This window comes from Xenopus laevis, chromosome 1L, assembly GCF_017654675.1.
Source record: "Xenopus laevis strain J_2021 chromosome 1L, Xenopus_laevis_v10.1, whole genome shotgun sequence".
Classification (NCBI taxonomy): domain Eukaryota; kingdom Metazoa; phylum Chordata; class Amphibia; order Anura; family Pipidae; genus Xenopus; species Xenopus laevis.
The window spans coordinates 116,889,294-116,906,027 of record NC_054371.1 but is presented as its reverse complement, the minus strand read 5'-3'; the positions used below and the strand labels follow the sequence as shown (position 1 = coordinate 116,906,027).

The 16,734-nt window shown below is 38.9% G+C and overlaps 1 protein-coding gene across 2 annotated transcripts in view; it reads right to left on the bottom strand.

Annotated features, from left to right (window-relative positions):
- Positions 1–10,418: 10,418 nt before the first annotated feature.
- stra6l.2.L (stra6-like, gene 2 L homeolog) overlaps positions 10,419–16,734 on the bottom strand; it is a 42,695-nt gene continuing 36,379 nt past the window's right edge. For both annotated transcript variants that reach the window (XM_041562506.1, XM_041562509.1), the window contains 4 exons: positions 16,298–16,417; positions 15,536–15,699; positions 12,115–12,261; positions 10,419–11,038 (listed from right to left, as the gene is read on the bottom strand). In XM_041562506.1, the coding sequence (XP_041418440.1) occupies positions 10,797–11,038; positions 12,115–12,261; positions 15,536–15,699; positions 16,298–16,417 (673 nt within the window). In that variant the 3' untranslated portion in view covers positions 10,419–10,796. The remainder of the gene's footprint in view (positions 11,039–12,114; positions 12,262–15,535; positions 15,700–16,297; positions 16,418–16,734) is intronic.

The following is a 16,734-nucleotide window of genomic DNA, read 5'->3' as shown; positions in this document are numbered from 1 at the left end:
GCTTTTGGAAGGATGCATCACATTGCATTTTCCAGTCTGCTCAGTGGATGGGGGTCAGGTTAGAAAGTTGGTTGCTGGCAATAAAAGGGCTTTTAAATCTTCAGTCTGGTCAGAAAATGGCCAAGTGTTGTGAAAACCCAACCTTTATTTCATAATTCAGCTTTTTATGAATATTTCTAATTGCTATAGTAATACACTTCTAGTGATGGTGAAATTTATGCTAACAATATTTTATTTAATTATATTAAATATTTAAATCTGCATTGGAGTTGATTCCTTTGCCGTTCTAATCTTTATTTAATGTATTAATTTCAAACACTAAATTTCCAACTCAGTTCTGTTGTGATTATTCTTCCACGTATGTTTCTCATGATTAAAGGAAAACTATACCCTCAAAATGAATACTTAGCCAACAGATTTTATTATATTAAGTAGCCTATTAAAGAATCTTCTGAATCAAACAGAAATATAGATATCAGTAAATATTGCTTTTTACATTGTTTACATTTTATGATATTCTCTATTCTGCCTCAAACATTACCTGGCCAGAAATACTACATCGCTGGCTGGAACAGGAAGAATTATGGGAGTAAAAGATAGAACTTTCACCATTAATTGGCCGATGTGACCTAACATATATGTGTGTCCTTGGTTTGTTTGTGTGCACCATGAATTGTATGGTCCCAGGGGGCAGATCATAGTTACATAAGTATATTTTTCTGAAAATGATTTATTTAGATGTTGCAAGTTTTTTGAGCATATGAGCAGTTTTATGCAATATATTTTTATAGAGACCTACATTGATCGGGGGTATATTTTTCATTTAAGTTTCAAAGGATATACAGTGGATAAGTTCAAAAAGTAATATCACTATTGACTGATTCCAGATTTTGAATGTTCCTATTTAACAGTAAAACCAAGAGCATCTGTCAATCTGGTAATAGATAGGTCACATTTCCCATCATATCTTCTGCATGATCCAATTGATTGTCTTTTAGGATAAACACTGAACTAAACAATGTGGCCATGAATGTATGTATGTATTTTATGTGTGCCAAGCTTTTTGTCCAACTTAAGGTGGCCATACACGGGCAGATAAAGCTGCCGATATCGGTCGTTTGGACCGATTTGACAGCTTATCTGCCCGTGTATGGGGGCTTCCGACAGGTCTTCCCGATCGATATCTGGCCACGATATCGATCGGGAAGGTTGGATTTTTAACCGACCGACCCGTCGGAGCCCCTTGGCGCATCGTAATTCGATCGTTCGGCCATACGGCCGAACGTTCGAATTACCCCCGATATAGCCATGCTGTTTAGTGGCATATCGGGGACAGATCTTTGAGTCTATGGCCACCATTATTCTACTTTACTGAACATTACACATTGTCTAGTCTGTCACATGATAAAAAAATAACATAAATGTGGTATAAAGGTGATACCTTTATTGGAAAACTAAGATAATAATAGCAAGCTTTCAAAACATTTTAGTTCTTTTTTCAAGCTGAATATAATGAAGCTGTGGTGTTCTCTGTTCTCTGATATATATACAACATTCACCTCATAGATCAAATGACCAACAAAAAGGTCCATATCTGTTGACTTTCATCCAACTATCAATTTGAAACTAAAACTTCCCCTCTCATGTTCACTTTCTGGACACAATCATTCATATCAGGGAAAATACTATACAAAATACCATATATCAAAAGACAACAAGCAAATCATCATATCTAATGTATGACAGCTTTCACCTCGACCATACAAAACGTTTCGTCATCTACAGCCATGCTTTATGATATAATCGTATATGCTCTGACACAGCTGAAAGTAATCACCACCTCAAAACACTCAAAACAGACTTCATTAACAAGGGCTACAACCCAAGGATTGTGGATCAATGCATTCATAGAGCAACCAGGATTCCCAGGAATCAACTTCTACAGTATAAAGAAAAACCTGTGTGGTGTTCCCCTTTTAACTTTTAAGCAGAAAACGAAAGGAAAGTATGGGAATACAAATGAATGAAAACTTTCAACTCTCTGGAGAAAGGACTGAACCTGGGCCTTGGATTTATGGCTAATTATGTGGATTAACTGCTTGCACCAAGTCAGAAAAACAAACAGTTGTTGAGACACTAGACTAAAGCTGGCCATAGACACAAAGATCTCATCGCACAAATCTCCGTTTTGTATGATTTTGGGGCAGTGTGTGGAGTGTCCGTAATTTTTCGTGAGATAGTGATCGGTTGTTCAGACGATCGGACAGGTTAGAGAATTTCTGTCGGCTACCGGCTACCGATAATATCTCTGCATGTATTGCAGATCTGCCGATATCAGTGGGAGACTGTCACCAGCTTTTGTCGGACATAACTTTTGTACGAATGCTGTCAGGGGCAGAACATCGTCTGATCTGTTCTTTTACTACTTTATTTGATCGGAATGGTTAGTAGCAAGTCGGGAGATGGCACCGAACAATCGTTTGTCTGATGTGAGTAGTAGGAAAGCTTTTCGAAGGGTTAATAAAGGATAAGATACTGGAATTCATAGCAAATCACAATACTATGAGTGTGTGCCAGCATGGTTTTATGCATAATAGATCTTGCCAGACTAACTTAATTTTTTTTTTATGAGAAGGTAAGTAGGTACCTCGATTCTGGGATGGCAGTGGATGTGATTTACTTAGACTTTGCTAAAGCATTTGATACAGTGCCACACAAAAGGTTACTGGTTAAATTAAGGAATGTTGGCCTGGAACATAGTATTTGTACCTGGATAGAGAACTGGCTAAAAGATAGACTACAAAGAGTGGTGGTAAATGGAACATTTTCTAATTGGACCAGTGTTGTTAGTGGAGTACCGCAGGGCTCTGTACTAGGTCCCTTGCTTTTCAACTTGTTAATTAATGACCTGGAGGTGGGCATTGAAAGTACTGTTTCTATTTTTGCAGATGATACTAAATTGTGCAGAACTATAGGTTCCATGCAGGATGCTGCCACTTTGCAGAGTGATCTGTCTAAGTTGGAAAACTGGGCAGCAAACTGGAAAATGAGGTTCAATGTTGATAAATGCAAGGTTATGCACTTTGGCAAAAATAATATAAATGCAAGTGTATAAACTCCCAAGTGTGTTGGGAGTTTCCTTAAATGAGAAGGATCTGTAGATAACAAGTTGTCTAATTCTGGGCAGTGTCATTCTGTGGCTACTAAAGCAAATAAAGTTCTGTCTTGCATAATAAAGGGCATTAACTCAAGGGATGAAAACATAATTATGCCTCTTTGGTCCCTTGACCCTGATGAGGCCTCATCTGGAGTATGCAGTGCAGTTTTGGCCTCCAGTCCTTAAGATGGATATAAATGAGCTGGAGAGAGTGCAGAGACGTGCAACTAAATTGGTTAAAGGGATGGAAGACTTAAATTATGAGGGTAGACTGTCAAGGTTGGGGTTGTTTTCTCTGGAAAAAAGGCGCCTGCAAGGGGACATGATTACACTTTACAAGTACATTAGAGGACATTATAGACAAATAGCAGGGGACCTTTTTACTGGGGATGCACCGAATCCACTATTTTGGATTCGGCCGAACCCCCGAATCCTTTGCGAAAGATTCGGCCGAATACCGAACCGAATCCGGGGTAGGAAGGGGAAAACATTTTTTACTTCCTTGTTTTGTAACAAAAAGTCACGCGATTTCCCTCTCTGTCCCTAATTTGCATATGCAAATTATTACTCAGATTCGGTTTGGCCAGCTAGAAGGATTTGGCTGAATCAGAATCCTGCTGAAAAAGGCCGAATCCTGGCCGAATCCCAAACCGAATCCTGGATTCGGTGCATCCCTACTTTTTGCCCATAAAGTGGATCACCGTACTAGAGGCCACCCCTTTAGACTAGAAGAAAGGAACTTTCATTTGAAGCGTAGGGGGTTCTTCACAGTCAGGACAGTGAGGTTGTGGAATGCACTGCCGGGTGATGTTGTGATGGCTGATTCAGTTAATGCCTTTAAGAATGGCTTGGATGATTTTTTGGAGAGACAGAATATCAAAGGCTATTGTGATACTAAACTCTATAGTTAGTATAGGTATGGGTATATATAACTTATGTGAAAGGAGGGAGGGGTGTGTGCATGGATGCTGGGTTTTCAATTGGAGGGGTTGAACTTGATGGACTTTGTCTTTTTTTAACCCAAATTAACTATGTAACTATAACTATGTGAAGTAAATCTGCACCTCTATGGCAAACTTAACTGCTCATATGGAATTCCTTTTATTTCACACTCCATTCATTTAGCCCTAATTTATGTTCAGCCACTTTGATCCACATTATCTCGTACCTTATCTCCCTTGCATGTCCCTGTGTATATGACTTTGTTAACACCTCACACAGAGATGGGCATTCCTTTTTGTTGGTCATTTGATCTATGAGCTGAATGTTGTATATACATCCGAGAACACCACAGCTTGAAAAAGGAATTAAAATGTTCTGAAAGCTTGCTATGATTATCTTCGTTAGCCAATAAAGTTATCACCTTATACCACCTTTTTGTTATTTCTTTTGCCCTATGACTGGCTAATACGGTACAACAACTTTACCTAGTCACATGATACTAACTTTATTTCTAACAGTCTAATTTCTATTAAATTTTGTGATAAAAGCAAAAGACAAATTGTATTTTCTATTTTCTAAATTGCTCAACCCCTTCCCAGTGAAATATCTTGACTTTTACACTTCTTGAAATTTTACACCACCATGTGAAAAGTTCACACCTAATTCAAGTCTGACTGACCACAACAACAACCCTTTGTGCACAAAACTTTGTTACTCTCAAATCTGTTTGGGTGAACAAAATAAAATGCTTGAAATTATCATAATCCAATTAATATGTCTGGGTCTTCTGTCTAACACAGCTGTCTGACACATGGATCTATTTTAGGCCACTTGTCAAGCAACTACAGTGCATCTGGGAAAAAACATGTTTCGCAAGGTTGCCAAATGAGCAGAGCTTTACATGATTTAGCTACCAACAGGTTGGATCAAAGTAAGATGCACCTACTGACGCTGCTGTCTGCACTGAGATTTTTGATCTGTAAGTGAACACGAAGGCAACTTCATATATATATATATGTACAATGATGATTAGAATTTATTTGCACATACTTTTCTATAATGTACAGTTATACAGCACTGCATGTCCTAGTATAGCTATGTGAAATTGTACATACATACATAAAGATCTAAAAGATCATAAGGTTACTCAAGGGCTCATTTGAGAACTCAAATGCAGTGTGCAAAGTGCTAAAAAGGCCTTTTTTTTACAGTTTGCATGCTGCATGGGAGGTGGGGTGCAAATAACTGCAGTCCTCTTTGTTCTGTTTCACAAAGATCTGCAGCTCCCTTCACTAATAAGGAGCTGACCAGGGTCGGACTGGGCCGGCGGGACTCCAGGAAAAAACCCCGGTGGGCCCCCGTCTCTTGCCCGCCAAGATCTGCTCCCTGTGCCTCTTCTTCTCTTCCTGCTGTAACCAGCTGTTTGAGGTAAGAACACAGCCCCAGTGGGAAGCAGCCTGGGGCACCTCAGTCCGACCCTGGAGCTGACCGTGTTAGTTGGTACTGTATTAATGAAGGGTGGGCTGGGGGAGGCACGTAGGCATTCTCCCCTCCTTTGCACGTTATTGAGACATGCAAGATACAGAGCAGCAGGAGGTGCAGCCAGCATCAGGGCCCTCTCCTCACTACCTGCCCCAAGGGTGGCTGTGTTTTCTGGTGCTGCTCTCCTAATCAAGCATTGGATTTTTCATTTGGCATTCTGTGCAGAGTGCAGTGTGAAGGAAGTGCAAGTGTTCCTAGATTGAGCACCAGGGAGAGTGCGCTCACACCCTCCAAGGTCAAGAATGACCCTATGGTCTTTTAATGCCTTCATATAATTGATAAATAAATGGAAAATGAAAGCAGGAAAAGGGAAGCCCTGAGGATAACAGGAAGAGGAAGTAGCAGCTGCAGCATGGAGAAGCATGTGGAAGTTTTCAGACAGATGTAATGTAACTTTGAGGGAAAGGGAGTGGGAAGTAAAGCCTTTTAGGCGTGTGAGAGACCTGGTGGTAAGCAAAAATAAATTCAAAGTAAAAATTTAATCATTTGTTAGGACGTAAAAGCCTGAGCTGGACATTGCAATAATGTTGGGCCATTTTTGTGGTCCTATGAGTTTACACTCATTTGAACTCCTGAAGGCTTAAAACCAGGTGTTTTCATTGGCTGGTGCATGTATTATACTCTAAACAGTATCTAATTGATGTTAATATCTTATTGGATGTCATGAAACTGATGAGACTTAAAGGTAACTTTTAGTATGTTATAGAATGGCCAATTCTAAACAACTTTTCAATTGGTCTTCATTATTTCATTATTCATTATTATACTCCATTATTCATTATTTTTTATAATTTTATAATCATTTGCCTATTTCTTTCCAGCTTTCAAATGGGCATCGCTGACCCCTTCTAAAAAACAAATGCTCTGTAAGACTACAAATGTAATTGTACTTTTTATTACTCCTCTTTCTAGTCAGGCCTCTCCTATTCATATTCCAGTCTCTTATTCAAATCAATGCATGGTTGCTATGGGAATTTGGACCCTAGCAACCAGATTGATTAAAATGCAAATTGAAGAGCTGCTGAATAAAAAGCTAATATGCACTGAAAATATCAGCACAATTGCTACGTGATTTTTCCATAATTCCTACTGTTGAATGAAGCTGTCATATGCAACTTCCAGAGCTTCCAGATAGAGCACCACATCATTTACCACACGGAAATTGGGACTATATTATAGTGTGAATAAAAAGCTAAATAACAAAAACCTTAAATAATAAAAAATGAAAACCAATTGCAAATTGTCTCAAATTATCACTAACTACATCATACTAAAAGTTATCGTAAAAGTGAAACACCCCTTTAATGATGCCCTCTATATAGTCTAATTTTCTCACACTGCTGGTAATGTTGCGAATATGTTAAATCAATACAGCGTTGGCAATCAACTATGATTGGTCTATCATTTCACATAGACCGGACACAATTTTCCAAGCATGTGATGCTAATACATGCTACAATACAACCACTGGTACAAAATGTATAAAAAGAGGGAGAATTGAACATTATTATAACGTTCTTTTGTAATATTGTAATTAAGATATCTAACCTTATTTAAACATTAATAATTAAAGGCCTCCACAAATATTGTAATTGATGTATGCATGTTTGTGGTTTAATTATGTAAGCGAAACAAAAGCCAAGAGCACTTAATGACTAAATATTTTTTGTGGGTAAAAATTGGTGAGTGCCACATTTTTGGATACTTTCCTTTTTGTTTCTCCACAATATTGTCCTTGATCTTCCACAGTGTTAAATGTGCTCTGTATTATCCCTAAGTGATTCACATGAATATTTGAAATTGCTAATCAGTAATTTTCTGTGTGGTTGTGTATCAAATGCTTTAGCAAAATCTTAGTAGTCCACATTCAGGTTTCTGCTAATAGAAGACAATTTAATTACATAGATCTATTATGCATAAAACCATGCTTGCACAAACTGATAATATACTGTCAGCAGTTAATGGTGCAAACTAAACATATATGCACTATATAGGATTAAGTAAAATGTACATTTCCCCTTTTTTAATGGCATCTTTAAAATCCGCTTACTTATGAACTCTAAAGCACTCCTGAATTCTATACACATACAGCTCAAGGATTGGACCTGTTTGAGCAAAATAGTAGACACTGGATTGTGTGAGCATATTATAATATAATAGGGTGCAACCTAATGAAAATTCTGTAATAGAGTACTTAGGTCCAATTCTTCAGATATGAAATTTGATATGTTATTTTAATGCTGATTTTTAATGTAACATGCTTTAACTTCAACCCACATGGGTGATATGCATTGTACATGCTCATATCACTTTGTATAGTGTGACAGAGAGTTTTGAATCCACACTTAATAAATGACACATCATTATAAATCTACTCCATATCATGTCATAGCTGTTAGAAGCAATGAATATACTGTATTAACAATAAAAGTAAAAGTATTCATTTATACAGTAGTTTTTATTTGCATTGATCAGTTTTAAAGGTAAGATAAATAAAGTGATACAGGGTACTTCCCTCTGTCACACCATGCAAAATAGTCTCCTGGTTATCTGCGTGTACACATTGCTATTCGTGATAGTAAAATACATAACTATAACAAATGGATACAGGTATTTGTTACATAATCATATTTGTAAGAGCAATGTATAATTGCTAAAAGCTCTTAGTCTAAAAAAAGAAAATACATATAGAAGAGCAACGAGAGATGCCTGCAATTCCAGATTTCCCTTAGTGGGTTGTCCAAACACATTCAACAGACTTCAAGCCTATGGATGAGGCACTAATGCTTTTATTGACATCGGACGGGCCCACTGGGATACCAGGAAAACTCCCAGTGGGCCAAGGTGTCAGTGGGCCTCTTGCTTCTAACCATTTGGCCTATTTCATGGTCATTCCCTATTTCTTTATGGGAACAAAGAGGCTTAATAACGGAAGAAGAGATTATATCTTGTAAAGAAAAGAGACTAAGGCGATAAGTAGGTTGAGGAGGAATAATAATTTGGAAAGTGGCCTTCAGCCTAATATTTTGTGGTGGGCTCATAGCATCCCAGTCCAATGCTGGACATTGCTCATTGGAAGTGACAGCATTCACACACAAATACAGTTAGAAAATTGTTTGTCACTACTTGTTAGTGATTTACCAAAGTAGGAATTAATTTGTGTCCACTTTGGTGTGTCATTCACAAGTTGTGACACACACTACTAAGCAGTGATCTGCAATGTCACCTAGAGGTCCGTTTATCAAAGGTCGAGTTTCAAATTCATGTGAATTTATTTTTACTCTAATAAATTTAAATATACTCGAAATTTCATTGGGAGGTTAGGTAAGGAAAAATTAGAATGTCTAGGGGACAAATTCACTAAGATTCGTAGTTGCGCCAGGCGCAACTTTGCCGCGATTCGCCGCACTTCGCCAGGCGTAGTTTCGCCAGCGTTCCGCAAATTCACTAAAATCCGAAGTTGCCCACAGGGTTAGCGTAAAGTTACGAAGTTGGGCTAGCGTTGATTCGGTAAGCACAGCGAAGTTACGCTAGCGATGGTTAATTTGCATATGGCGCCAAATTAAAATTTCAATGGAGGAATACGTAGAATCACTACAAATGCCTGGGAAACCTTCAAAACATCAAATAATTTTTTTTTTTTTTGCCCTACACATGTGCCCACTGTATAGTTAAGTTGCCATGAGTTAGGAAATGTAGGGGGGAAGGAGGGGAGCCCCAAAAATTTTTTCGATCTTTTTCAGCCTATCACCCATAATATAGAAAAAACGCCAGCGTTTTTTGGGACTTAGAAAAAATTTGAACTTTTTTTGAAGCAATCCCTATCTACTCTATTGCGCTTCGCCTGGTCTGAGGTGGCGAAGGAAGTCTAGCATAAAAGGTAGCGTTCAGTACACTGCGGAAGTCTGAGGTGGCGAAGGAAGTCTAGCATAAAAGGTAGCGTTCAGTACACTGCGCGCATTAGTGAATTTGCGAAAATTTTTAGCGAATTTACACCAATGTTCGTTAGTGAGTTTGCAAAGTAACGAAAATGCCCAACGCTAGCGAATTGACGCTAGCGTTAGGTGCTTTGGCGCTTAGTGAATTTGCCCCTAAGACTGGAATGAATATTACCGACTTGTAAACTCGAATCGAATTTGAATCAAATCAACTAAACTCGAGTCGAGTTTTTTCTCTGAAAAATCCCGAATGTCAGGAAGGCTATTAACATCTTCAAATGGGTCACTGTACTGAAATTATTCCAAGGGTCAAGGTTTGATAAATCTTGATTTTCGACTTCAAATTATAATTTGAATCGAGTATGGATTATTCCGAATTCGAATTTGACAGTTTTGACAAAAAAATTCAACATTTTTAATTCAAATTAAAATTTGCTATTTGACCCTTAATAAAGCTGCCCCCTAGCTCCTGCATGCAGCTTTCAAGCACTGTATGTTCTCTCGTGCATGGGACAAAGCTCCTGCGCAGCTCAACACACTGGAGTGCAGGTCCCTGGTGAACAAGTGCCTAATTGTTTATGCGTGTGATATTGTCAAGAGGGAAGGGACCAAGGCCCGGAGGCCAGCTTCTTCCGTCGCCCCCTCCTCTCGTATCGCACGCATGTTCATCCATTTCACCTACAGCCAGAGCACTGGGACAGGGCACATATTGAAGTGCGGCTGGGCGGCATGCCACACTTGAGCTTGTGCCGCCTAGGGTTGCCATCTTTTCAGGAAAAAAATACCGGCCTTCCTATATTCTTGTAGTTTTTTTCTATTAATAACATTGGCATCAAGCATCATTTTTACCGGCCAGGCCAGTAAAATACCAGCAGGGTGGCGACCCTAGTGCCACCCTAGGCCCGGGCCTTTGCAGCCTCGCCGCAAATCCTGGCCTGGAAGGGACACTGCTAAAATGTGTAGGACAATTAGAAGCATAAATCTCAGGAAAACTTTAGAGGGAGTATTAATAAAAAAAACCTTAATTACTGTATTTGTTTTACAGCATTGAGTCACTTTGTGCTTCCCATAACTTGATGGGATACGCAACAGGAGCAACTGTTCCATGTCTACATTCTCTCCTTTTTGTTTCAGTGTAGGGTAAATAAAAAAAATATATGCTTTGACCTTTAAAAAATGTAGTTCCTTAAAGATTCTGAATAGTTTTCTATAACTAATTAGTATTCAAATGATCGCCGTTCCCTTAATTCCACACAGTTTGCATTAACAGGCAATTCCAAGTTATTTTTTACTCCAGCCTCCATAAGAGTAGCCTGAACAGTTCTAGTGTGAATTATAGCATTTGTCATTTCTCCATCACCAGGTCCTTTCATTTTCCTGTGCAATATAAGCCTTGGATTTTTCAAGAGAGTGTAATACAGAAGCCATCGTGTCCGGGCTTTACTTGAAATATTTGATGCTAAAAACGGAAGAATGTAAAACAAATGTTAGTTAAAACATTTCAAGCTGAACTTGCTGAATTACATTTGATTAAATGAAAGAACCTACAGGCACCTGGTGTGGATCAAGTATTACATGGGTAGGAAGCAGTCTTTCAAGCGGTAGCATTGTTCCCCCATTTGGATTGTGGGGTCTATTAGATTGTTGCTCCAGTGGGCCAAACATGTTTTAAGAGAGTGGTGTCCTTTAGTAAGCACCATTAAAATGAAAAAGATTAAAATTTGTATCATAATTAACTTGTCTTTGAAAAGCTCACAGCAAAAAATGTTGATTTTCTTTGTTTCTCACTTGCTGAAGCCGTCATATTTTGTGAGTGATATCTGAAGGGTTTCAGCCATGATTTTTTTTTTTTTTTTTCGATAATAGTGATGAGCTAATTTTTGCCATGGAAATGTCTCCCACAGGCTCCAATGGGTGAAAAAAATTGTTGCTTCACAATGAAACTGCTTTCAGATAAGCTATTCTTTATCCTACTACCTACTCAATGTAAATGAAGAGTTGCAACTTGGGTTAACCAGACTTTGATTTTTATTATTGAGTGCGGTTCTCATATTTACCACTAGATTGGGGCATGGAAGCATTTTTAGCAATGCAGGTGTCAGGGAGCTGTTATCTAGCTACCTTCGCATTGTTCTGCTGATGGGCTGCTGGAGGGGAAAGAGAGGGTTGATATCACTCTTGCAGTACAGCAGTAAAAAGTGACTGAACTTTATAGACACAAATCATGACTGAGGGCACCTGGGAAACTGACATGACTAGCCCCATGTCAAATTTCTAAATTCAATGTAAAAAAAATCTGCCACACATTTGGGACCTATTTATTATGTTGTGGAAAACATTGGAGAAAAACATCACCGGTGATGTTGCCCATAGCAACCAATCAGTTGTTTGCTTTTGTTTGTATATGACTGTTAAAAACTAACTGATGATTGGTTGCTATGGGCAACATCACCAGTGATTTTTATGGTAAAAAGGTCCCATAATACAGTGAGAGACAGAATGTAGTGGCACCACAATTACACACAGACAGTTTACCTGCTGAGTCAGCAAATACGTCATTTGAAGAGTATTCTCTTGCATTTTTCTCAGCCCTCAATGTTAAAACAATGTCACAAAAGCTCACAAGCACCGGGTTTGTGTGATAATGATCCACATATATCATTCCAATCCATGTCTTGTAACCTGCAAGATTTCATGTAAAATAAAATAGCATTTAACTTGTCGGTTTAATATTTGCTTCATCTCATGGAAAAAAGGAACTTTTTAAACAGAATCAATTATAACATCTCTACTGTTTTTAAAAAACAATGACTCTTCAGATTAAGGGTCAGATTTTTTTATTAAATTCTGAGTTGTCAGATCAACAAGTTTGGCTTTCAGTCCCATTTTAGCTCACACAGAAGGCACATGCAGAACTATTAGCTGTATCCTCTACCACAGGGCTGTCCAACTGGCAGCCCGCAGGTTTATATGGCCCTCCACATCAAAGTCTGCCTGCTGTGTCTGCTTACCATATGTAAACTTTAAAAGGTATCACTACAGAGATTGACTGGCCTCTGCATTGTATAAACCTCAAATTCAAACTAATCCCCTGTATTGTTCACACCTGTGATCCCCCTGTATTGTTCACACTTCTGACACCTCTATTGTTCACTCCCCTAAAGCCCTGTACTGTTCCACCTGAGATCCAGACTGAAACTGCCCACATTGTTCACCTGTTCACACTTTATACAAAATGCTAATGGTGCACCAGCACTGTGTCACTGTATGTAGTACATATTAGACTGGTCCTGATTCCTGTCTCCTGCTCTTTTCTGCCTTCCCTATGCTCCCTGTGTGTGTCATACTTTGGTATTTGTTCTGGGGGTTTGTTAGCATTTGAAAAATATTGTTAGTAGCCCCTAAGGTGTTTAATCATATGATGGGGTACTGTATTATACACAGGGGAGGAGGAGGCATATGGATTTATGGGTATGACTTAATATGACTTAACTTTTTTCACATGAGTGAGATATGTGCTAGGGCAGGCTGAAGGTAGTTTGGCACCCTAGGCAAGAACTTCACTCAGTGACCCTTTCCTGAATTACCATTTCCCTCCTTACCATGATGTTTTTTAAATAAAGAGAGCAAGAAAATGTACAACACTTTTTCATTTATATTACTGCTCCCTATACCTGTACCAGCAAGCTCAGCAGCCATCCATCATACAGTCCTCCAGCAGCCATCATATGTTCAAGGCTGAGAGCAACGAGAGCGAGTCACACCAAGCAGCCCGCCAGCTCTCTGCCTCTCTCTGTCATCCAACACATCAGTGACGTCATTGACGCGTGTGCGCACATCGCGCTGCACCGCACAGAAGGAGCTATTACTTTCCGGCAAGAGGGAAAAGTTGAAGGAGATGGATTCCACCCAACTGGGTGACCATGATTACGGAAACAAATTACTAAATAAATGCTTGAAAAAAATGAAAAAAGAAAAAAAAAGAAAAAAACGAAAAAAAAAATCCCCTTAAAAGTGTGCCCCTAGACAGCTGCCTACTCTGCCTACCCCTAGTTCCAGCCCTGATCCCTGCAGTGAGCACCAACCATTTGGTTTTTTGGTGTGCTATTAATGTGGACATGGTCTTGCGGTAACATGGGCGTGGTTTAAAGTGGGTGTGGTCTAAAAACAGGGAGTGGCTAACACTGGCTTCCGTTATCGGCCCTCCACCATGTAGATTAGAAAAATTCCGGCCCTCTGTACCATAGAAGTTGGACAGCACTGCTCTACCAGATCGAAATTCTGAGTTATTTCAAGAATCCTAGAATTTAGTACAGAACGTGGTAGAATTCCAGAAATTTTTGCACAGTTCAAGTTGAATAAGATTACTACTGATATATGAAAATGATATGTTAGCTATTTAACCATCGTTCCAAGAATATCTATGACAACAAATAAGTGCTGAACCATGGAAAGAACAGCAGGCACTCACGACAAGCAAAGTAAAGGAACAGCAATTTTTATTTTAGACACGGTGTGAACAAACACATAGCCTTACACGTTGTACCCGTAGCCACTTAATCATAGGCTCTGGTGTAAATATATATTTACATATACATATACCCCTAGCCAACCAATCCAAACAATACAGTAATCAACCAAGGGGGAGGGGACATTAAGAAAAAAAATACTTGTATTAAAACACAACGGCATCAGTAGATGTTCCAATAATATTACTCCTAATAACGAGACACATAAAACTCATAATTCAATCCCTGGGGTTCTGTGAGTGCCTGCTGTTCTTTCCATGGTTGAATACCTTCACCTTGAGCTATAGGTCTGGGGCATGCACACCCAGACCCCACATTCAAACTGGTGAGATCTTATACCTTAGCTGGGAAACAGAAATTTCTCTTTTTTATTTTAGATATTTAAACAAACAAGTGCTGACCTAATATCTTACCGGACGTGCAACTGCTCATCTAGCATGTCTTAGTCAGATGGCAGGCCAGACTCTCAACTAGCCCAGAACCTAGACTTCCCTGTCAACACCCTTTGCTGAAAGCATAAAGTTTTGGGTAGTATTATCTATACCATTGCATCAACCCCACCCCCTCCCAGAGATTAACGTTTCAGGCACAGGTATATAAATCACAGCAGCACAGTGGCATGAGATTAAGATCAGTGCTTGTTGAAAATTTTTTGACCCACGCATTAATAACCAGAAATATGTACAGAAGCTAGTAGCCATTGCCCCCAAATCACACAGTAATTAGTATTGCATGAGGGCATACAACACCAGAAGTATCTAGGAAAGCTAGTAGCCATTGCCCCCAAATCACACAGTAATTAGTATTGCATGAGGGCATACAACACCAGAAGTATCTAGGAAAGCTAGTAGCCATTGCCCCCAAATCACACAGTAATTAATATTGTATGAGGGCAGGTTAAGCTCAGCACTGGTTGAAAACATTTCACACATATTACACACATATTAATAACCAGGGGTATCTAGGATAGCTATTAGGCATCTCGCCCAAGTCTCAGTTTAATTAGTCATCAGACTGTTCAATAGCAGCCACTTCTAGGTCCCTCTAGGTGGGCAGCCACACAGTTTCAAGACCACTGCTTTAAAGCCCAATTGAACTAAACCCAAAATCTTTGTCACAACTGCAGATGACACATTTTTGTTAAAAGAAGATAATGCTTTGTCTAGTTTCCTCAAATTTAAAATTGAAAGTAGTGTTTAGATTCACATGGGCATTTTCTGTACAAAATTTAGGACACTGTTAAATTCAGAAATTATGAATGTAATAAATGCAGTTATATTGCACATTAAAACAAAGAAAAACTGATTATCAAATTGCAAAGCTTTACTGTTATGGCTTTTGGATAATGGCTTTTTCAGTCCTAAATGGAAAACTATAAATATATAATAAAATATCATCATATATCATGTTGGATAGAAGATTCTCACCCGTATCAGCTGATTCATATCCCCTTTGCAGTATTGAGCTGTCAATCCGAGCAATTAGCCAGCTCCCCAGTATCACACTCCAGAGCAATCTCAATAGGCAGGCGCTCAATCCAACAATCACATTGTAAAAGAAGAAGAAGTAATTGAAGTTGTGAAATGCCTTCCTAGAACAGAAATGTGCCAGTAGTATTATAGAATCGCTTGGTTTTTATACAATTCAATTTCATGCAATCTTGCTATATAAAAATGATACCTCCCTGTATTCTAAATTCAACCCAATCACCCCCTCCCATAAACACTTGGTTAACCTTGCACTTTTTTTTAGTCTCGGATTCAGACTATACTGAAATAGAAGGAGTAGTTGGTAGGCACACAAGTTCTTGTCATACACAGAGTTTAAAAGCCAATACTTGATGCTGGAAGCCAAGAACAAAAAAAAAAACACTTTTCTGAAGCCTGATAAAAGTAATCAAAAATGAGTTAAAACCAAGGGGCAGTTTGTCATAGTAAGTTGTGGACCATGGCAAACTACCCCTTCCCTTGATAAATATGCCTAAAATTCTGCCAGATTTGGTCAGCAATTATCAGCAATGTGCTTCCCTCAATAACTCCATAGCCACAGAATCTGTCTGACCTTATGCAATAGTGACAAAACAAATTACATGCTCAGTAAATTAAGCCACTGAATAAGAATGCTGTTTTAGAGAGATTGTCAGGATTGACTGAATTTTTAATTGTATTAATATTTAGTTTAACACGCACCTGTTGTTTAGCGCCAACGGTTTCTGCTTGTCTTCACATGAGATTTTCTTTTGCAGAAAGAAGAAGTGAGCGAGTACAACCTGCAGAGTCATGAGTGCAAATACGATGCCAAGCGTGAGACTTGAAAAGACAAATAAAAATAAAAGGAGTTGAAAGCCTAAGAAATTCTAGGTCCGCTATAGAGGCCTCCCTCCCACAACCTGAACTACACTACTGCGGATCAGTTGTGCTCCTATACTGTACCTGTTCTGAAAAAGCAGAGTAATGCAGCAGTATTGATGGGTGCAATGGTTGGATTTTCTGGATTGTCTTCAACTGAAAAATCTCCATGCACAAGATCACTGGGATGGGAACATTAATCACTATAGGAACAACGCAACTGCACAGTGCTTCTATGCATTTAGGAACAGGTAGTAACTGAGCCACTTCTGACATCC